Source organism: Hyperolius riggenbachi, chromosome 9 (genome assembly GCF_040937935.1).
Source record: "Hyperolius riggenbachi isolate aHypRig1 chromosome 9, aHypRig1.pri, whole genome shotgun sequence".
NCBI classification, from domain to species: domain Eukaryota; kingdom Metazoa; phylum Chordata; class Amphibia; order Anura; family Hyperoliidae; genus Hyperolius; species Hyperolius riggenbachi.
This window is the reverse complement of record NC_090654.1, coordinates 263,428,513-263,451,888: the sequence shown is the minus strand read 5'-3', so window position 1 is coordinate 263,451,888 and position 23,376 is coordinate 263,428,513. Positions and strand designations below refer to the sequence as shown.

The window sequence follows — 23,376 nt, the reverse complement described above, 5'->3', positions numbered from 1 at the left end:
TCCATTTTCAAGCTGAATATCTATATATATATATAATAGACTAAGTGCCTCAACCTTCAAACAAGAAGAAGAAGTACTTTGCATGAGAAAATTTATGCGTGTTCAAACACCAAGTTTAAGGCCTCTTTTCCACGGACTGTTGAGCTGTGTGCTCAGCGAGCAGTTACCAGGCAGCAGCGAGCAGTTACCAGGCAGCAGCGAGCAGTTACCAGGCAGCAGCGAGCAGTTACCAGGCAGCAGCGAGCAGTTACCAGGCAGCAGCGAGCAGTTACCAGGCAGCAGCGAGCAGTTACCAGGCAGCAGCGAGCAGTTACCAGGCAGCAGCGAGCAGTTACCAGGCAGCAGTGAGCAGTTGTGAGAGTTTGAGAGCCATTTCACTGCCTATTCACAGTCCATGGAAAAGAGGCCTTACCCTAGCAAGTCTGACATTGCAAATCTGGCCTAATTGGCTATTCATGAGGCAATGCTCATGCAAATGCATGCACAAACCAATACCACAAAGCAGTCACCCTGCTACATGCTACATTAGCACTATCCGGCTTAGTGCACACCAGAGCGGTTCGGCAGCGTTTTGCGATCCACTTGCAGCTGCGGATAATGTATTTCAATGGGCTGGTGCACACCAGAGCGGGAGGCGTTTTGCTGAAACGCATACTCCCGAGGTGAGGCATTTTTTGGATTGCGGAGGCGTTTCTGCCTCCAATGTAAAGTATAGGAAAAACGCAAACCGCTCTGAAAAACGGCAGTTCAGAGCGGTTTTGCAGGCGTTTTTGTTACAGAAGCTGTTCAGTAACAGCTTTACTGTAACAATATATGAAATCTACTACACCAAAAACGCTTTACAAAACCGCAAAATGCTAGGTGAAATGCTACTGAAAAATAAGAAAAAGTTTCAAAATCTGCTAGCATTTTGCGGATCTGCTAGCAGTTTTTGGTGTGCTCCAGGCCTCCAGGAGCGCCACGGGGAGGATTCCCAATGCCCCCTTTTTATACAACTGGGGGGACCGCAGGGTCCCAGGCTCTCTCACTGCCTGGAAACCACAGCGGCACCCCGGAGGGGGAGGCTGGGTGGCGTGGACGACCCCCCCCCCCCAAGTGTGGCCAGCGCCGGGGAGAGCCGTCTGCACCCACCTCCCAATATTAAAAACAGGCACTTACCTTAACGTCCATTGCGTTCTGCTACATGCGCATTAATTTGGGGGCACCACATGAGAAAGGAGAGAAGCATGGGTCACCCCATGCTTTAGAGCTCAGGGCTGGCTCACATACAGCACTCCAGAGGGGGGGGGGGGGGGGGGGGGGGGGGGGGGAGTACAGGCGCACTCACTCCAGGGTTCACACCACCGGAGCAAGCCATCCACCACCTGTGGTAAGTGCCAGTTTTTACCCGCAGGGCGATCGCTTTGCGGTATTGGTTTTTGGACCCTGCATAGTTTGGCATGCGAAAGCAAATGCATATTTGCATGAGCATTGCCTCATGAATAGCCAATTAGGCCGGATTTGCAAAGCCAGACTTGCTAGGGTTAAACTTGGTGTTTGAGCACGCATACATTTTCTCATGGAAAGCCTACTTCTTCTTGCTTCAAGGTTGAGGCACGTACTCTATTAGATAGATAGATGCGGCGTATGCTACGACGCGGGTTGGCTAGTATTTGCATAAAAATCTGCATCATCTCTAGTCCTGAGTCATACAGTACAACATACAGGCTGCACAGTGTGCAGTGACAGCAGACGGCCAGTAGTGGCCAGTATCAGGACTCACCTTGAACCTGTCCATGGCGTCTCTGGACAGCAGCTGGCAGGTGGAGTTGATTTCGGCCTCCAGGACACCCAGGATGGTCTCCTGTTCAGTCTCCAGAGAATTCAGCTTCTCCTGCAGAGCCTGGACGTCATCTTCCAGCTTCCTTGCGTTCTGCCCCAGAGTGCTGATCTGTAGAGCCTGGAGCAGGAATACACAGCGACCGACAATTACTCTGCAGCTGCATTGACTGTATACAACATGCTCTCTGCTCAGCAACATGTTCTGCTCTATGGGGAGGAGAGAGGGAGAGGCAGCAAGTGGCAGAAACATATAACAGCAGCTGGGCACAGATCCATAGGGCTCCCACCAACTTCAGGCCCCCCTCACTAGACTCATCAATGCCAAGCCTGCACCCTGGGCTCCCTAAAAAAAAAAAAAAAAAAAAAAAAAAAAAAAAAAAAAAACATGCCTGCATGCTGGGCTCCCTACCAATAACAGGCCCGCACTTCTACGGGTGCCAGGCCCACAATCTGAGCTTCCCCAGTACCAGGCCCACTCTGGCTTTGCGCCAAGGCCAGGCCCCACTACGGCGGGATCAGACCTGCACTCCGGCTTCCCGCCAACGCTCGGCCGGCACTCCCGCCAGCCAAGCACTTCAGGCTCCCGCCAGCACCAGACCCGCACTCTGGGCTCCCCACCAGCACCAAGGCCTACACTCTGCCCAGTGTCCAGGCCCTCCTGTCCCCATGTGGCGCAACAAAAGAACCGTTACCATATGCCGAGGATGCTCCTGCTGTCACCCATGGAAACAGTTTTTACATTTCATATAGCGCCTCTATAGATTTAGACAGCAGGACACAGCATTGGAAACCAAATGTGGTTCATATGTGAGGAGGAAAACTGTGGGCTCTTATTGGAGGGAATCAACCACAATCTTTTATAGACTCCCTTATCAGCCAGAACTGCTTATGTCCATGCTACACACTGCTGCATCTGTCAGGTGACCTGATGTGCACACACTACACACTGCTGCATCTGTCAGGTGACCTGATGTGCACACACTACACACTGCTGCATCTGTCAGGTGACCTGATGTGCACACACTACATACTGCTGCATCGGTCAGGAGACCTGATGTGCACACACTACTGCATCTGTCAGGTGACCTGATGTGCACACACTACTGCATCTGTCAGGTGACCCGATGTGCACACACTACACACTGCTGCATCTGTCAGGTGACCTGATGTGCACACAAATCACACTGCTACATCTGTCAGGTGACCTGATGTGCACACAAATCACACTGCTGCATCTGTCAGGTAACCTGATGTGCCCACACTACACACTGCTGCATCTGTCAGGTGACCTGATCTGCACACACATCACACTGCTGCATCTGTCAGGTGACCTGATGTGCCCACACTACACACTGCTGCATCTGTCAGGTGACCTGATGTGCACACACTACACACTGCTGCATCTGTCAGGTGACCTGATGTGCCCACACTACACACTGCTGCATCTGTCAGGTGACCTGATGTGCCCACACTACACACTGCTACATCTGTCAGGTGACCTGATGTGTCCACACTACACACTGCTGCATCTGTCAGGTGACCTGATGTGCCCACACTACACACACTGCTGCATCTGTCAGGTGACCTGATGTGCCCACACTACACACACTGCTGCATCTGTCAGGTGACCTGATGTGCCCACACTACTGCATCTGTCAGGTGACCTGATGTACCCACACTACACACTGCTGCATGTGTCAGGAGGAGACCTGATGTGCACACACTGCCAGCAGTGTATCCGGTGTCATACACATATGAAATGAAGTTATATGAAATGAAGTTATCCGTCCTTCTACACTCACATCGCTGACAGCAGCTTTTTGGCGTTTAGTATTCTGAGTTTTATTTTGTCAGTTTTCCTTCAACTATTCACTAAGCCTGAAATGCCCCCAGGTGGCAAGTGTGAGAACTGCAGCTAATTGTCGTGACAAAAATTCAGCTAAGCATTATCTGCAGTCACTGATTCCCAATCCGGGGTTCTGTTCTGCCCCAGTGCCCCCATCCGACCGGGTTGCAATGTTGCATCGTTCTCAGCCAGAGTCAATCGTTATGATCGAAATGGCTGTAGATCGATGCTGAAAATCGACTAAATGTATGGACACCCTTACTTTAAAGAGTACCTGAGATCAGGATACTAGGCATGTTTGTACTTACCAGGGGCTTCCTCCAGCCCCATTAGGTGCAATCACTCCTTCACCATCCTCGCCAGCCGCTCAGTTGTCCTGGAATCATCCCTGGTAATCTGGCCAGCTGCGGGCTTCTGCATCCCTGGGAGTGTTCTGCACCTGCACAGTACAGGAGCACGGCAGGGCGCACACGCACAGTCGGGCTGCGCATGTGCAGAAGAGCGCGACTGGCTCGATTACTGGGGCGGATTCCAGGACAATGGAGTGGCCGGTTAGGATGGTGAAGATCGATCGCTCCTCATGGGGCTAGAGCAGGGGTCCCCAAACGTTTTGGGTTGAGGGCCGGGTCAACATACTTCAGACTGCTGGGGGGCCAGATTATACATAAAATGATGTAGAAGTCTTTGTGCACCAGACAGTGAAGCATACCCAGGTGACAACCTGCAGTCCAATTTCAACCCAAATAACTACGTAATTGGACAACAGTGTCACCTAATGTGGAATTTGATTGGAAATCTGCTTTCTGGCTTCATTCTATATGCAGACCACTAATATTTAAAGATGTAGCTGACCGCATCTATTATACATTGTGTGTGTGTGTGTGTGTGTGTGTGTGTGTGTGTGTGTGTGTGTGTGTGTGTGTGTGTGTGTGTGTGTGTGTGTGTGTGTGTGTGTAGTGTGTGTGTGTGTGTGTGGTGTGTGTGTGTGTGTGTGTGTGTGTGTGTGTGTGTGTGGTGTGTGTGTGTGTGTGTGTGTGTGTGTGTGTGTGTGTGTGTGTGTGTGTGTGTGTGTGTGTGTGTGTGTGTGTGTGTGTGTGTGTGTGTGTGTGTGTGTGTGTGTGTGTGTGTGTGTGTATGTGTGTGTGTGTGTGTGTGGTGTGTGTGTGTGGTGTGGTGTGGTGGTGGTGGTGGTGGTGGTGGTGGGTTACCACTGGGCTAGAGGAAGCCCCAATTAAGCGAGTATAAATATGACAAGTGTCTGATCTCTAGTTAACTTTACAACTGCAGTGAGATTATGGAGGCTGCCATATTTACTTCCTGTTAAACTATACCAGTTACCTGGCAGCCCTGCTTATCTATTTGGCGGCAGTAGTGTCTGAATCACACCAGAAAAAGCATGCAGCGAATATGGTCAGATCTGACAATAATGTCAGAAACACTTGATCTGCTGCATGCTTGTTCAGGGCTATGGCTAATAGTATTAGAGGCAGAGGATCAGCAGGACAGCCAGGCAACTGGTATTGCTTAAAAGGGAACCTGAAGATACAAAGGGAAATAAAAAAAGGGGGGGGGGGGATTCACTTACATGGGGCTTCTGCCAGCCCCCTGCAGCTGCCCTGTGCTCACGCCAGTCCTCAACGCTGTGGCTCAATTTTTCTTTGTTGAGTCGCCATCCACTGCGCCTGTGCGGCCCCGTTCGTGCTCCCGATGCCGGGACGTCCTACGCAGTCGCAGTAAAGATTTTCTCATACTGTGCCATGCGCAGGATGCTCCAGGCAATGGGAGCATGAACGATGATGGGGGCAGCCAGGGCTGTGCAGGCGCAGTGGTTGTCAACTAACAAGTCGACATCCACTGGGACCGGAGACTCGTTGAGGACTGGCGTGAGCACAGGGCGGCTGCAGAGGGCTGACAGAAACCCCAGGTAAGTGAAACTTTTTTTTTTTTTTTTTAATCTTCAGGTTCCCTTTAAAATGAAATAAATATGGCAGCCTCCATATCCCTCTCGTTTCAGTTGTCCTTTAAGCACGTTTCTGACTATTTTATTTTAGAAGGTCATACTGGCAGCCTGGGAACTGGCATTTCCAAAAGGTCCCCATATTGCTTTTGCCTCAGCTATCCTTCAGTTTTAATGCCTTTTTTCCTCACTCGCCCAGCGTAACAGCAAAAGACTATAAAGCAAACCTGAACTGAACAGAAACCGATGAGAAACAATTGTATTTATATTCCTTCTGCTAAATAGAACCTTCCTCAAAATATGAGGGCTTGTTTGTTCACACCCAGGGCGTTTTCACTATTTTATAAGCGCCGGCGATTTGCAAACTCGCCCTGAAAGCGCCTGTGCAATGATTCCCTATGAGAGAGTTCACATCTGAGCAGTTTGCTTCCGATCCGCTCAGCAAAGCGCTACCTGTGCCATTTTTAGGGAGAATTTGCTACAATGGAAGGTATAGGGAAATCACAAAACGCTCACAAAATCGCTTTGTGCAGCGATTGTGTTCACACTTTGATGAATAAATACATTGTATTTATTTCCGGGTCAACGAGTTCACTTCCTGACTTGCGTCAGGAAGTGGAAAAAAACAAATCACTCTGCAAAAGCGCTTTACACAAAATCGAAGCGCGCAGGTAAGTGCCGGGAGGAGAAAAAAAAATAATCTTGATTTTAGATGTGATCAAAGCCTAAAGTATTGTTTTGTGTTTAAAAGGATAAAAAAGCAAGTTTAAAGAGACTCTGTAACATCGAAAACATCCCCTGGGGGGTACTCACCTCGGGTAGGGGAAGCCTTGGGATCCTAATGAGGCTTCCCACGCCGTCCTCTGTCCCACGGGGGTCTCGCTGCAGCCCTCCGAACAGCCGGCGACAGACCCGACTGTCAGTTCAATATTTACCTTTGCTGGCTCCAGCGGGGGCGCTGTGGCTGCTTTCGGCTCCGAACTACACAGAAATACCCGATCTCAGTCGGTTCCGCTCTACTGCGCAGGCGCCGGAAACTTGCGCCTGCGCAGTAGAGCAGACCCGACGGCGATCGGGTATTTCCACCTACTTCGGAGACGACAGCCACCAGAGCGCCTGCGCAGGAGCCGGGAAGGTAAATATTTACGTCGCCGCTGTACGGAGGGCTGCAGCGAGACCCCTGAGGGACGGAGGACGGCGTGGGAAGCCTCATTAGGATCCGGAGGCTTCCCCCACCCAAGGTGAGTACCCCCCAGGGGACGGTTTCACGTTACAGATCCTCTTTAAAAGTATTTACTGCAGCATGGGAACAATAATGTTTATTCAACTCCCATACAGACAAATGTTGAACTATTGAACCTTTAATGTTTTCTCCTCAGCCAGACAGGATTTACTATAACGAGATTCTACTGGAGTACCTCAATTTGATAAAATTGAACAGAAAAATCAAGTTTCATTTTATTCGAGCTACAAATCTGATCAAATAGCGTGTGCATTTGCATTTCATTTTCCCGCAGGTTGTCAATCCCAAAAAGCCAAGAGATTCTCAGTTATTTCTGTGAATAGACATGCACATGGGAAAGCCCTCTAAATTAGGAAAGAATCAACAGGACACCACCCCATTTGTTGACTGCTGCCCTAATTGAGCCCTGAGGTTTCTTATCAGAAACCCACCATGCTTTGTAAAGTTAGTATAATGGCCGCTACCCTAGATTGCATCTTCACATGTACAGTGCAGCAGTTTTGGGGCTGCATTGTTTAGTCTACTCACCTTCTCCTCTGCATCCTGATTGGCCAGCTGGTACTTGCACCTCAGGGTGGCGCTCTCCTCCTTGCCACGCAATGCTTCCTCCGAGAGCTTATCACACTCTACCTTCATCTTCTCCACTCTCTGGCGCTCTGACTTCATCAGGGCCTTGCTGTCTATGAGCTCCGCCTGGGACACAATGAAACGATTAGCGCACACAGCACACAGGCCTCCGCGTGGGGTGGAGGAGGGGGCTGAGGCATTACCTTCAGGTTCCGGATGTGGCCCTCTAGCTCCTCCCTCTCTTGCCTGAAGTGTGTCAGCATTTCCTGTATGTTCCGCTCGTGTTTGCTCTTGGCGGTCTGGGCTGAGGAGCGGAGATCTGTCAGTTCCCGCTGATGTACATCCCGCTCCATCTTCAGCTGTCTCCCCGCTGAGTTCAGTTCCTCCCGGGCGAATTCTGCCTGTTTCTGGGCCTCGCAGAGGTTCCGCCGCAGCTCTTTGTTGCTCTTCTCCTCCTGGGCAAGCCGGCTGCTCAGCTCTGCTCTCTCACTGCTCAGATCCCGGACGGCTTCCTGTAGTTCTAGGATTCTATCATTACTTTTCTCCTGAGTCCGACCTGCGGACAATAACTGTTCCTGCAGCCGTTCACGGTCTTCCTGCAGCTGCTGCTGGACTTCCACCTGTCTCTGGAGCTCCTCTGCAATCCAACCAGGGAACAATCAAATCAATCAATCAATTAATCAATCAATCAATTAATCAATCAACAGGCAAGGAATGTGTTATCTTACAATTCAAACAGGAAGCAGATGGACAGTCTAGTTATAGCTCAAAATCAGCCACAATTGCCCCCACTTCGTCACCCGATCCTACAACTTCCACATCCGCGACAGGATCCTCCCCTTTCTGACCCTGGAAACAGCCAAACTCCTTGCCCATGCCCTCATCATTAGTGGTGTGCGCTACAAATCCAAACATTTGTATAGCGCTTTTCTCCTGTCAGACTCAAAGCGCTCAAGAGCTGCAGCCATTAAGGGAGCGCTCAAGAGGCCACCCAGAGTCTTGCCTTGAACCCCTTCTGAGCCAGATTTGAACCTTGGTCTCCCATGTCAAAGGTGGTGCCCTTAACCAGTACACTTTCCAGCCAATGTAAAGGACGTAGCTACTCGTAATTGAAAATTAAATTAGATAGCGCTGTCCACAGCACAGGGATGGTTTAACTTACCTAAGTCGCTGCCTATAGCCAGTGCGACTTCCTCCTTTCAAACCCGGGAGGAGGAAGTAGTGGAGTTACGTGGACCGTGAGTAAAAGGCATCGGCTATAGGCAGTGGCATAGGCAAGTTAATCCCCCCTGTGCTGCAGACCGCGCTAATTCAAATTTCGATTACGAGAAGTTACGTACTCATAGCTACTCGTGGCGCACACCACTACTCATCTCCTGCCTGGACTACTGCAACTCTCCCTTCTGTCAGGCCTCCCTCTGAACCACATTTTTCTCCAACAATCTGTCCAATCTGTCATGAATGCGGCACCAAGACTCATACATTCTTCCCATCGCTCCGCCTCCATTCTGTAAATTCCTCCACTGGCTCCCTGTCTGCTCCAGGATGACCTTCAAAATTCTGTGCCTGTCCTACAAATCTGTACACAAGACCTGCCCGACCTATATCTCAGAGCTCGTCCACAGACATGCACCCAGCCGCCCCCTCCGATCCTTTGACAACCTGCGCCTGCTCGCCCATCATCCACTCCCATGTGAGATTGCAGGACTTCTCAAAAGCTGTCCCTACTCTCAGTACCTCCCTCCAAACCAAAGTCCATCAGGCTTGCCCCATTCTTCAACACAGTCAAGCGACAGTAGATGGACAGCCCATAGCCTTGCACAGCATTGAACAATGGAACCCTGCAGTCGGTTGCTTTTCAATAGAATATCTCTGGACTCTATTGAAATACTAATGTGCTGTGTGTGGGGTAGGAATCGATAACCCTGAGAGGAATCAATCATTTTGGAACATGGGGTGGAAATCTTTATGTGCTTGGATAGCTCAACTGTACAGGATGAGGCTCGGACAGGTTAGAGCAGCCTTTCTCAACCTTTTTACCCTGGAGCAGTGTTCTCCCCAGAAATTTTTTCCAGCCGGGTGGCATGAAAAAGTAGCCGAGCAGGGAAAGACGAGAGAATGCAGGGCTGGTGCTTCAATGCAACTATGCTTACAGTATAGGACAGTGGTCCTCAAACTAAGGCCCGCGGGCCGAATGCGGCCACCTGAGGCTTTTTTACCGGCCCCCCACTCACAAAATGTATTATAGATGTGGTCAGCTACATCTTTAAATATTGGTGGTCCGCATATAGAATAAAGCCTGTAAGCAGTACTTTGCTGGTTTCCAATCAAATTCCACATCAGGTGACGCTGCTGTCCAAATGGACTGCAGGTTGTCACCTGGGTATGCTTCACTGTCTGGCCCGCAAAGACTTCTACATCATTTTCTGTATACGCCGGCCCCCCAGCAGTCTGAAGTATGTTGACCCGGCCCTCGACTCAAAACGTTTGGGGACACCTGGTATAGGAGGTGGTGAGCTGATAACAGCCGGGTGCTCACCAAAACTAGCCGGGTGGAGCACTCGGCTAAAAGAGCCTGGAGAGAACACTGTGGAGGAACCCTGGAAATAATGTTTGGATCTCAAGACACCCCTGCAAATAATTTTTGGATGGCGAGGAACCTCTGCATTTATTTTGCAGGAGGCATGGGCTTTAAAATTAGGTGTAGCTGTTTATATCACTATCCTCTTATTACAGTGCACCTCACTATAATGTCTCCTTAGTCAAGTGCTTTTTATTAATGTGCTCATTATTATTCTGACCCCCAATGTAGTGCTTCTTTTTACAGTATACCCTATTATAATGTACTGTATTATAGCCCCCACGCCCCCCCCCCCCCCCCCCCACGATGGGGGAAAATGCCAATGAACCCCTACAGAGTACTCAAGGAACCCTGAGGTTCAAGGGAACCCAGGTTAAGACAGCCTAGCTTAGATCTATTAAACAGGGCTGGGCCGAGGCGAGAGAGGCTCCAGCCTCAGGGCGCAGTGTAGGAGGGGGCGCACAACTCACTCAGCTATCATTCACCTATTTTGTTTGAAGCAGAGAGAAATAAGAAAAGGGGATATATGGCAGTGACTCCAAGCCAGATAACTAGAGATTAAGGTGTTGGGGGAGCCTGGGGCGCCTCCTACTCTAATAGCAATCAGTATGTGACGGCTGGGGTAAGGGGGATGGAGGGACGCACTTTGGTGTCTCAGCCTTGGGTGCTGGAGGACCTTGTCCCGTCTCTGCTATTAAATATATGCATTTTGCAGAGGATCAGCACGACAGCCATGCAAGTAGCAATGTAAAGGGACCCTGAGGTGAGAGATGCATGGAGGTTTACATATTTATTTCCTTTTAAAGGAATACTATCAAACTTCATAAATTTCTGGCAGTAGCATAAATCAAAATTCAATCAACAGTCTGATGGAACACAGCATATCTTTTTGCTGTGCAGTGTCTTATTTTACCTTATAGATTGCGTCCCCTGAGAAACTGACGGCGACGGGTAATGGGGCAGCTCATTATATGAGAGGGGATTCCTCTATGACAGTGTAGCAGTGCCTATCCTACTTTCCCCACATCATAGCGCATTATTCAGCGCATGACCCGCCTAAGTAGCCTGCTATGAGGAGCGAGAGACAAGACAACCTCTTTCGCTCCTACTCTGCCCAGCCAATCTGCCCCAGGAGGCTTCTGTGTGTTGGGCTCGGGCTGCCGCATCGTCATTGCTGTTTGCTATGGAACGGCAAACACATTAGCTGGAGGAGGGCGTGTCATTGCTCCTGAAAGCATTGGAAGCAGGAGCGGAAGGGGAGGAAGGCTCATGACACGCCCTCCTCCAGCTAATGTGTGTTTGCCGTTCGTAGCAAACAGCAATGACGATGCGGCGGCGGCAGCCCGAGCCCAACACACAGAAGCCTCCTGGGGCAGATTGGCTGGGCAGAGTAGGAGTGAGAGAGGTTGTCTTGTCTCTTGCTCCTCATAGCAGGCTACTTAGGCGGGTCATGCGCTGAATAATGCGCTATGATGTGGGGAAAGTAGGATAGGCACTGCTACACTGTCATAGAGGAATCCCCTCTCATATAATGAGCTGCCCCATTCCCCGTCAGTTTCTCAGGGTACGCAATCTATAAGGTAAAATAAATAAAATAAGACACTGCACAGCAAAAAGATATGCTGTGTTCCATCAGACTGTTGATTAAATTTTGATTTATGCTACTGCCAGAAATTGATGACGTTTGATAGTATTCCTTTAAACAGAAACAAGAGTGCCCGAGAAAACCCACGCAGACATGGGGGGGTGGGGGGCATACAAACTCTGTGCAGATAGTGCCCAGCACTGCAAGGCAAGAACGCTAACCACTACACCACCCTGCTGCCCACTTGGGCACTGTACTGACACTTCTCTGCACCTCACCCTTGGCATACTCTCCATTCCGCGCACTGTTCTGCAGACTTTCCCTGTGTCACTCTGGCCACAAATTTAAGCGCTTAATAGTAAGAATGAAGATACCCTGCAGACGTCCAGCCAGCTCCTGGGATTCCCGCAGTTCTTTCTCCAGGTCCAGCTGCTGGTCCTGGGCCTCAGTTAGACGCATCTGCTTGAGATGTAGCTCTTCCTCTTGCTGCGCCCGTCTTGCCAAAACCTCTGCCAGCTCCTTACGGAGGTTTTCCGCCTGCTGGACAGTGACCTGCAAATGACTTTTCATCTCATCCTTCTCTTTGGCTGCCTGGAAGCACAAGACATGGGTTGGTCTGTAGGGTGGCCACAGGCAGAAGATCTGTGAAGACTTTGCTGCATGTAGTAACTCGCAGCAACTTCTGACTGGCTATTAATCACAACAGCTGATACCTGGATAGGTGGAGACCATAAAGAGATACCAATAATCGCAGCTGCGCTGCTACTCAAGTATAAGTAACACGGGTGATTATCCCAGCTATGCTGCTGCTGCTGGGAGATCTACATGGTAATATGCGCTGGCAGCCCCGATAGGGCTGGTGTTAGGACCATATCACCTGGGCACATATGCTGCTGCAGATTTATCAAAACAGGTGCAGAAAAACAGAAGCAAAAATAGAGTGGCTCTGCCAGCTCTGTTTGCACTGCTTATGGCAAACTCGCAGCTCTGTAGAGGATGCCAGATACACCTAATAAAGTATATCTGTATTATTCTTACGGAGATTACACTTCCCCATTTGACATCACTCAAGCTACTGAAAGCAGTCAGCACTCAAGAACAGACACCATCACTAGCAAACGCACGCTCAACAACCGTACATACAGACATACTTTTGTGGACAGACATGTGTATGGAACATGCCTGTTAGTGGGATCTGAGGACATCTACTGGAATAGCAACCATTCCTCTTGACCTGTGTACAGAACATGCATTGTTAGTGGGATCTGAGGACATCTACTGGAATAGTAGCCATTCCTCCTGACCCATATGTAAAACATGCATTGTTGGTGAGATCTGAGAACTACTGGAATAGCAGGCATTCTTACTGACAGGTGCTTGGAACATGCATTATTGGTGGGATCTGACGACATCTACTAGAATTACTACCATTCCTCCTAAACTGTGCAAAGAACGTGTATGGTTAGTGGGATCTGAGGACATCTATGGGAATATCAGCCACTTCTCCTGACCAGTGTGCAGAACATGCATTTCTTGTGGAATCTGAGGAGATCTCCTGGAATAGCAGCTATTCCTTCTGACCTGTGTGCCGAACAAGCATTGCTGGTGGGATATGAGGACTATCTACTGGAACAGCAGCTGTTCCTCCTAACCTGTGTACACAACATGCATTGTTGGTGGAATCTGAGGACATCTACTGGAATAGCAGCCAATCCTCCCGACCTGTGTACAGAACATGCATTGTTTGGTGGGATCTGAAGACCTCTACTAGAATAGCAACCATTCCTCCTGACCTGTGAGCAGAAAATGCATTTTTGGTGGGATCTGGGGACATCTACCGAAATAGCAGTAATTGCTCCTGACCTTTTTACACAACATGCATTGTTGGTGGGATCTGAGAACATGTCTACTGGAATAGCAGCCATTCCTCCTGACCTGTGTACAGAGCATGCATTGTTGGATCGGATCTGAGGGTATCTATTAGAATAGCAGCCATTCTTCCTGACCAGTGTTCAGAACATGCATTGTTGGTGAGATCTGAGGACATCTTCTGGAATAGGAGCCATTACTCCTGACCTGTGTGTAGAACATGCCGTGTGTAGAACATGCATTGTTAGTGAGATCTGAGGACATCTACTGGAACAGCAGCCACTCACCCTGACCCATGTACAGAACATGCATTGTTGGTGGGCTCTGAGGACATCTGCAGCCACTCCTCCTGACCTGTGTACACAACATGCATTGTTGGTGGGATCTGAGAACATCTACTGGCATAGCTGCCACTCCTGTCCTGAGTACAGAACATGCATTGTTGGTGGGATCTGAGGACATCTATTGGAATAGCAAGCACTCCTCCTGACCTGTGTGCAGAACATGCATTATTGGTGGGATCTGAGGAGATGTCTACTGGAATAGCAGCTATTCTTCCTGACCTGTGTACAGAACATGCATTGTTGGTGGGATCTCAGGATATGTTTATTGGAATGACAGCCGTGCTGATCTTTGTACAGAATATGAATTGTTGGTGGGAACTGAGGGCCCGTTTATTGGACTTGCAGCCATGCTGACCTGATTCCAGCGCTCACTCGTTTCTCTCGTGGACTCATCTTTCTTCTCCAGTTCCCGCTCCAGTTTCCTACACTTCATCTTCCAGTGTTTGAGACTCTCCTGGGCTTTCGACTTTAATTCTTCCTTCTTCTTCTCAGCCTCCAGACGTTGGGCGTCCACTTGTCGCAGCTCAGCTAAGCAGCGTTCGGCCTCCTGTGTCACCTCCTCCAGCTGTTGCCCCAGCTCAGCACTTTGGCTCTCGGCCTGCCTCCTCTCCCGCTCACAATTCTCGTAGCGGCTCTGGATGTCTTTCAATTGCTCTAACATGCGAAGCTGCTGTCGCTCTCTCTTGTCCACATCTGCAGTCAGAACCTGAAGGCAAAGCAACGAGAAAGGGTCATCGGACACAAGAATAAGGACGCAACTATATTGCCAACATCTCCAGTACTACAGAGCCAATCATGTCACAAGGACAAGCTACTGAACTAATAGTCAAAATACAAAAAAATGCAGTGCTCAACTCTGTGTGAAGTAAAAGGAAAATGTATTAGGCAATCACAGCATCAGTATATTCCCACAGAGCAGGAGATATCCCACTCTAAAAGCATGAATCAGGGGGACCCCATGACATAATGGCTAAGCCCTACAATGGAGACAGGTCTCATACACACTATACAGCCAGTTCACACAACACAAGCAGGCAACGCATACAGTAACCCAAGAGCAGGAGCACAGCTAGACGAAAGGGGGCATGAACAGGTGGGCCCAGAGACAGAATGACGAGGCATAGGATCTCCCCAGTTGTGAAATGAAGGAGGAGTGTCTTGGTCAGCCCCAGGCACTATAAGACAGCTGGATCAGAGGGGTTACCTCCTTTTCGATTCATCTAGGGATACAGCAAACTCTCCCATCCCCGGGCATCATGATGTTGGATGTGTTTTTAACTGTTGTATTATCTGAATTCTATAATAAAGCTGTGGCCTTTACACTTTAGCTTTATTTAATGTAGACGGTAAGTCGTCTCTTATGGGTCCTCCCCTGCTCAAGTGCATTGAGACCAGCGCTAAGTACATTGTAGATGCCACAAAACTGTGTGCGCATGGGGTGTGGTTAACATACAGATCTCACCACTCTTCAACAACTGCTGTCTGCAGGACTGTAGAGTCTGTATCCAAAAGCCAGGTGACGGTGACTCCAGTGAGGTAAGGATTGTAAGGGCAGCTCACATGCCCGTCGCAAACATGGAGCTCTGTGTTTCAAAAACGTGGGTTGCGAGGTCCAGCCGGTTCCGCCTCCTCCCTGCCTACATGTTTCAACCAATCACCTGGTCTTTGTCAAGGCAACAGAAAGCTTCACACAGATGTATTTTGACTTCAACTGAGAAATATTAGTAGTTCCTGCTTTGCAGATCTGTGTGTGTTTATCAGGGTAGTGCCTCTTTTCACACACATCTCTGACACTGAACACACACATTGGGTAAAGACTTAGAAGATTTTACAACTTTCTGAGGAGCCATTTGGAAATGGAGCTCCACCAAAAGCCAGCATACGTCAGTACTCCATGGTACGGAGATACTGCACTGTTGCATTCATTTCAGTGGTCTGCCCCCTTCAGCACTAGAAGCAGTATTGCACTGTTATTAGCATGGCCACCAGCTTCCCGTAGTGAGAGTCTAAAAACTGCCTTCTGTCATCCTGGAATAAAACCATGCAAGGTTTCAGCTAGAGGGCACACAACATTCAAGTCTTGCTTATCTGAAGACATTTATCTGTCCAGCAGAAAAGAGGCTATGGATCCGTTTAGTGGATAGAGTGAGGACTGATTTTGAGATGCACATGGATATGCTCAGTGGATAGAGTGAGGACTGATTTTGAGATGCACATGGATATGCTCAGCGGATAGAGTGAGGACTGATTTTGAGATGCACATGGCTATGTTCAGTGGATAGAGTGAGGATTGATTTTGAGATGCACATGGCTATGTTCAGTGGATAGAGTGAGGACTGATTTTGAGATGCACATGGCTATGTTCAGTGGATAGAGTGAGGACTGATTTTCAGGTGCACGTGGACATGTTCAGTGGATAGAGAGGACTAATTTTGAGGTGCACATGGACAGGCCCGGATTTGTACTCTTTACCACCCAAGGCCACTGTCACCAGCCAGCCCCCCTCTAGTATAGGTAGTTCGTTGACCTTTCCCTCTAGTATAGGCAGCAAGAGGACCCCTCCACCACCGGCAGTACAGGTAGCCAGATAACTCTTCCCCTCCTCCTCCAGCTTTGAAAGCTTGATGACCCCCCCCTTCCCTCCAGTATAGGTTGACTAATGACCCCTTCCACCTTTCCTTTAGTATAAGAAGACTGATAACACTCGCCCTTATGTATAGATAGCCTGATGACCCTCCCCCCTTCCCTTCAGTATAGGTAGCCACCCCAGTATAGCCTGCTGCCCACCCGCCCTTGATCCTGTGGTGCCCTTTTCAGACCCAACTGACCCTCAGGATGACCTAGAAATAATACTCTGTGATTTCTTTACCAGTACTGGCTTTGAATCTGGTCAGCCACAATTAAAGACACACAGACAGTTTGTGGTTGGCAAACAGATTGATTGTATTGCCTTTGAATCATTATACTTATACAGAAATTTGTACAGGCTGCACAGCCGCAGTAGACATAGAAATTCCAGCAGATTTACATGATAAAAGATTTACATGATAGGACTTTCCCAGCATAACATATGACATATCTCTGCAGGTGTTTATTGATAGTTAGGGTGGCACATTAAAAGTTTCCTGTAAATTGAAGAGATAGACAAAGATAGAACAGAAAAGGAGAAGTAAGAATGCAGTGTTGCATGACAGATACAGTCTTCAAGCTATAGCTAGACTAGAAGCTTACTGCATTATACATGGATTCTAAGATAGCTGCAGAAGGGACAAAATGGCTGACAGTGTATATACTTATATACTGATGCTTATGCTTAAAATTCCTTACAGGCCATGGCCTATGTGGTCTTGCCTTAAATCCAGCCTTGCACATGGACATGTTCAGGGGATAGAGTGAGGACGGATTTTGAGATGCACGTGGACATGTACAGCGGATGCAGTAAATACAGAGGGAAGGGTTATTTGGTGGTTCAGGAATGCCACTCAGGGTAGCACTGGCCTAGGAATGCCACTCAGGGTAGCACTGGCCTATGTATCTCAGGGTAGCACTGGCCTATGTATCTCCGTATAAACTCCACAGGCTAGCAGGTTGGCCAGCAGGCTCAGAGATTAAGAGAATAATCTGAAACAGAATCAATATATAGGAGTAACAGTGGGGACAAGCTGTTTTTGTTCTAGTACACGTTAAACGTGGCCGTTCAGCGCTGATGTATTAATGCTGTTACTCGAAGCCAGCCTTAAGCAAAGTTTAATAACAAACTCTTTTCAAGAGACTCTGCAGCCAGCTTGCTTTCCCAAGATTTATAACCTCCTTAAAGAGATGTCTAATTGCTTTGTAGAGAGCAGGGGAGACGGCGCGATGGTACCAGACGCCAATGGCGGGAGGCTTTCTCTGGACACGGACAGGACGCCACAGGCCGTAATCACAAGCAGCGCTCATTACATGCCTCTTCTGTATAAACAGCCTTTTATACCGGCCTGAAGGAGGGAAGGTGCACAGAGCAGATACACAGCGCCCACAAAGAGCACTAGTCTCCATCTTTCCATTTGAAATACCAGGACTGCAATTACATTAGTGCGAGCATTAGTAATCAGCTCTTCAGTGGAAAGCACAGAGACGCCTCACTGTTTACTTATGTACAGTGTTCAGTGTAAGTAGCACATCTAATAATTAGATATCATATGGCTTATGTGCGTGTGACTAGTAATACATAAGGAGCTTACTCATTTAGCAACTGTCGCCTCAAACCAGCAACACTTAAAGCAGACCTCCGGCGCAAAAAAAAAAAAAAAACAACACTATTAGCATATGAAGCAAAAGTCATAATAGAGTATCAGGGAAAACTGTATGAAAACTGAGTTATGCCATCAAATTCAGGTTTTGTTGGTTAGCAACGCCTCCTTTTTGAAAAACAGTCATAGGGCTCGATTCACAAAGTGGTGCTAACCCAGTTACAGACTTTAGGCGTGATAACCATTGCACCACACTGGTGAAAAGCCAGTTTAGGCGTGATAAGTTTAGGCGTGATGAGTTTAGGCATGATAAGTTTAGGCATGATAAGTTTAGGCATGATAAGTTTAGGCATGATAAGTTTAGGCATGATAAGTTTAGGCATGATAAGTTTAGATCGCGCGCAAAGTCCCGCACGCAAAGCAGCGCCATTAAACTCTATGCGAAGTGCACCAGACTTTGCTAGCGCAAAACTTTTGATCAGCTGTGCACTGCGGTGCTAACCGAGTTGGTGCTTAAACTTATCACGCCTAAACTTATCATGCCTAAACTTATCACACCTAAACTTATCATGCCTAAACTGAGTTTAGCCGTGATAAAGGGCTTTTCACCAGCGTGCTAACTGTTAGCACCGCTTTGTGAATCAGGCCCATTGTATTTTTCTGCCTTTGCAAAGACTGCTATGGTGTGGTTCACACTCGGCACTTGGAGCACCGCTAGCCCGCGATCTTAACTAAAATCTCGCGATTCTGCGCTTGTGATTCCCGTTCAATAGAACGAGAATCACAGAGCAATCGCCCACGAAACGCTGCATGCAGTGCGTTTGTGAGTAATCGAAATCGCAACCGCTGCAGTGTGAATGTATCCATAGGGATACATTGTAGCAGCGCTTTGCTGATCGCCAGCAATCAGCAAAGCGCTGAAGAATCGCCCAAGTGTGAACTGGCCCTAAGAGATTGTGTCATCTGTGGGTGGGAGGAGCCTCAGTGTGGTCTGAGGGGTGCGCTGCTTCAGCCTAACTCAGAAGGGGAGAGGTAATGCAGTTCCAGCTACAGTATGATGCATTCCAGAGCCGCCATAGTGCTTCCCTGCTGCCTAAGGAAGAAGTCATTGGGAAAAAAATAAATTAATAAATAAAAAGGACCAACAGAAATGTAAAGGACCCAGATTCTGAAAAATTATATAATTTACTATAATTTTAAGGAAACCTGAAGGCTTCCATATTTATTTATCAAGGACGTTCGAGAGTTATGTCCTCTGTGTGGCTGCCTGCTGATGACAGGACGTAATTAACGTCCTTGAAGTCCCCCCGCTCCCAACGCGATCTTGCGCACCCGAGAGGGGAGATATGACAGCTGACATCTCCCCTCACTGATCAGGAGCCATGGCGATTGGCTCCTGATCACTACGATCGCCGCTGATCGTAGTGATTACTGAAGCGCTGTGGCGGCAGAAGGAAGGAAGAGGAACCACTCCCCTTCCTGACGCTCCCCCTCCGCTCCCCCTCTGCTCTGCCCAGCATCCATCCTTGCTCTGTCGCTAAGTTACAGGTCCTAGCTTGATGACATCATCAAGCCGGGACCCTGAATTTAGCAGCAGTGAGAGGCTGCATGTCGGGGAGAGAGAGGAGGCAGGGACAGCTGCTCATCGCAGGACCCAGGGAGGTGAGTAATGGAGGCTGCCTGCACTGGGGACACCTATAGGTATACAGGGGACACCCATGCCTATCTATACAGGGAATACCTATCCATGGCAATCTAAACTAGGGACAACTAAACCAGGCAAACTGCTCTGGTCCCTAAGGGGGCAGGGGGGGGGGGGGGGGGGTGTTAAATGGCCGGTCCCTAAGATCAGGTGTTTCTGACATTATTGTCAGATCTGATTAACTACATCCTTGTGGTTGGCGTTATTCAGACATTTCTCCAGGGCTGTGAAGTCGGTACAAAAATCATCCGACTCCAACTCAGACTCCACAAAAATAGAATAGGGCCAGCCAACAGTGTGCAGAAACCGATCCAAAACATCATGCAAATACAATAAAAAGGAAAAGGTAGATCTGCACCTACTCCGACTCCTCAGTTTATGAAACCACCGACTACAACTCAGACTCCAGGTACCCAAAGTTGCTCCGACTCCAAACCTGCATTTCTCCAGCCAAATAGATCAGCAGGGCTGCCAGGAAACTGGTATTGTTTAAAAAGAAATTAATATAGCAGCCTCCATATTCTTCTTGCTTCAGGTACCCTTTAAAATGCATACAGAGGTAGGCCTGTCCCAGAGTAAAATACACACAAAGAAATTTAATTTTCCTGTCACCATCACACTGTACATGGTAAACACCTGACAGCTTTTTGGACTAGTCCATCCTCTCATGCGGTACTGGGCACGTGCGAGTTCATGAAGGGGACCCCACAATCTAAACCAACTGGTGGAATTCTGACGTGGACCTGGATTTCATGGTAGACACAACACAGGTTGGCATACCTCCAGCTGTTCCGTCAGCTGACTCTTCTCACGATCTTTGTGCTCCAGGCTCCGCCGCAGCTCCTCTATCTCGGACAGGATGGCGTTTCTGTTGAGCTGAGTCCGCAGTTCAGAGATCTGACGCTCCAGCTCCTGCTTCTCTCGCTCTGAACGCTCCACAGCTGAGAGGAGACACAATCAGGACATCAGCTAGCGGTACTACACAATGCGATTGTTCTGCTACATGAAATGGTCAGTGTGCAAGAGGGCGAGGCTGTGATTGGCTGGAGAAGGCCACATTCTCGTGTCTATGGCGGGAGCGAATTCTACACTGGGGAAGATATACTACAAACTGTGCAAGGAGCGCTGGAGCAAACCTGGAGTAGAATGGCTAATAGCAACCAATCAGAAACCTGGATCTGGTCACCTGCTCCGGTTCTGTTCCAGGTTTCGTATCCATAGTTTTTAGAAATCGTCCCATTGCTAGGTTCAGGAGATAAAGTGTAGTGAAAAGAACATAATTAATGAAATAGTTTATTTTTTACATTATCCTACTAATATTATAAATGGGAAAGTTTGGATGTTTAGATGTTTATTACTCGATCATGCAAAAATGGCTGAATGGATTTGAATGAAATTTGGCACACACATAGAACATTACCTAGAACAACATATAGGATACTTTTTATTCCCATAACCAAAAAGTGGGTGGAGACAAATACAAATTTCACTGGGAAACTGTAACCTGCAGCCATTCTTACACTGTTAATGGCAGGGTTCTCAAACTTTGCACAGTTGGTCACTGGGTGCCTGGGATTAATATTCAGAAGAGAGAGTGGAGCCTACAAAAGCCAATCAAAGTTCACCAATTGATTTTCAAGGGGAATATTTAATTGCTGCCATTCTTGCACTGTAAATGGTACAAGCCTCAAACCTGGTACAGTTGGTCATTGGGTGACTGGGGTTCAAATTCAGAAAAGGGTGTGGAGCCACAAACAGCCAATCAGATTTGTTTCATTTCAATGCAAATTATTGATGCCAAAGACTGCGAAGTTCACAAACTAGATCATCGAGTAATTGAGTAATTGTGTGTTAGGGTTAGAAAAAGAGGGTGGAGCTAAAACCAGCCAAATGCATACCCGGGCAACGGCGGGCCATCAGCTAGTTACTTTATAAACGTAATCAGTGTTCGTCCATTGTAAAATCTTTCCTCACCCAGATTTACCTTCTGACATTTATCACATGGCAACATCTTTAGTCCAGCCAGGTGCAACTCTGTACAGTGTTTGTTTACTCAGTGTTCCAAAGTCAGTAGAAGCTAGTAGAAACAATACCTGATCTCCCAGAATGCTCTAGGAGGAAATTTCTGCTTAGCTCAGCGGTGTCAAAGTCAAATACAAAGTGGGCCAAAATTGTACACTGGGATCAAGTCGCGGGCCAACCTCAATGTCTACTGGCCACCTTCCTCCCTTATTAAAGTTCCCTGGTGTCTAGTGGTCCCCCCTCCCCTCTACGGTTCTCTGGTGTCTAGTGGTCCTCCCTCCCCTATACAGTTCCCTGGTGTCTAGTGATCCACCCTCCCCTAGTGTTTAGTGCTTTCCCCTTACCTCCCCCATACGGCTTCATTAGTGAGCTAGGGCTGCAGCTTCAATATAGTTTCCCTCCTGGTCTATAGTGGGCCAAACATAATGCAAAGTGAGGAAACGACTTGAGAGCCAAATTAAATGGCTGAGGGCCAAATTTGGCCCGCGGGCTGGAGCTTGACATGTATGGCTTAGCTAAACATCCTAGGCTAAGCATCATTGGGAGGGTAGGGTTACATACCAATATACAGCTACAGGAAGAGTTTGATGCTGAAAGCAGTATATATATATATATATATATATATATATATATATATATATATATATATATATATATATATATATATATATATATATAAATTACTGCATGCTACTATACGACACTACAGGGCCTCACGAAAGGCCCTGATGAAATAAACAATTGTATCTATAAAGAGTAGAGAAACCGAGAGCCCAATATAGTGTAGTATGTTAAGCATAAATGAAGTAAAGGTTATCGTGAGAAAATTATACTCACAAACATGGGTTACCACACAGGCAACCACTGTATAGGCAGGTGAGGAGATTAGACCTGTCCTCACTCAGGGATAAGAAGTCGCTCTCTGTAGATGCGAAAGGGGGTAGATCACCCCTCCACCAGGGGTGGACACGGTATAGCAGTAGGAGAACAGAGGCGCCAGCAGGATAAAAGTGGATAAAAACTTTAAAATTTGCTGGGAGGAAGTGGTGGACTTACCTCCATAAAGCAGACACGAAAGACTGTCTGAATAGTAGTCACATTTATTAATTAGTACCCCAAAACAGTGCAACGCGTTTCGCAGGCCCAGCCCGCTTCATCAGGCAATAAAAATGGGGACAAGACTGTAGACAAGAGACAGTACATTATGCTATAGTAAATTCTGCAAATTTGCATATTAATATATTGCATATCATAAAGCATACCATATGAAATAAATAGCTTTGTGGAGATGGCATAAAAGAGTTGGGTGTGCAAGTAGACAATAGGGGGTAGAGGCTATGGTGCTCGTGATAGTAATGGGCTATGGGGTGTTATTTTACACAGATTTGCAATGAGTGGTATTGGTAATGGAAAAGGGTATATGTCAGCAAGAGTAATGGGTAATAGAGCATTGAGAAGAGAACAGGGGGCCAGAAATACAGGGTAAAGTGTGCAAATAAAATAACATAAAGAACTCACCAGAATTTCAGCAATAGCAGGTGTAGCGCCTCAGTGAAGTGGTGAGGACGCTCAGCTCCTTATATATACAGGTTCTTGTTAAAAGGGCC

At 47.9% G+C, this 23,376-nt stretch overlaps 1 protein-coding gene across 5 annotated transcripts in view; it reads right to left on the bottom strand.

The window, feature by feature from the left end:
- CEP128 (centrosomal protein 128) overlaps window positions 1-23,376 on the bottom strand; it is a 253,904-nt gene that overhangs the window by 145,903 nt on the left and 84,625 nt on the right. For 4 of the 5 annotated variants that reach the window (XM_068254444.1, XM_068254441.1, XM_068254442.1 and 1 more), the window contains exons 12-17: window positions 20,528-20,688; window positions 14,169-14,519; window positions 11,975-12,191; window positions 7,638-8,071; window positions 7,396-7,560; window positions 1,763-1,939 (exon numbers count right to left, since the gene is read on the bottom strand). In XM_068254444.1, the coding sequence (XP_068110545.1) occupies window positions 1,763-1,939; window positions 7,396-7,560; window positions 7,638-8,071; window positions 11,975-12,191; window positions 14,169-14,519; window positions 20,528-20,688 (1,505 nt within the window). The remainder of the gene's footprint in view (window positions 1-1,762; window positions 1,940-7,395; window positions 7,561-7,637; window positions 8,072-11,974; window positions 12,192-14,168; window positions 14,520-20,527; window positions 20,689-23,376) is intronic. The other variant, XM_068254445.1, reaches the window with a different exon arrangement.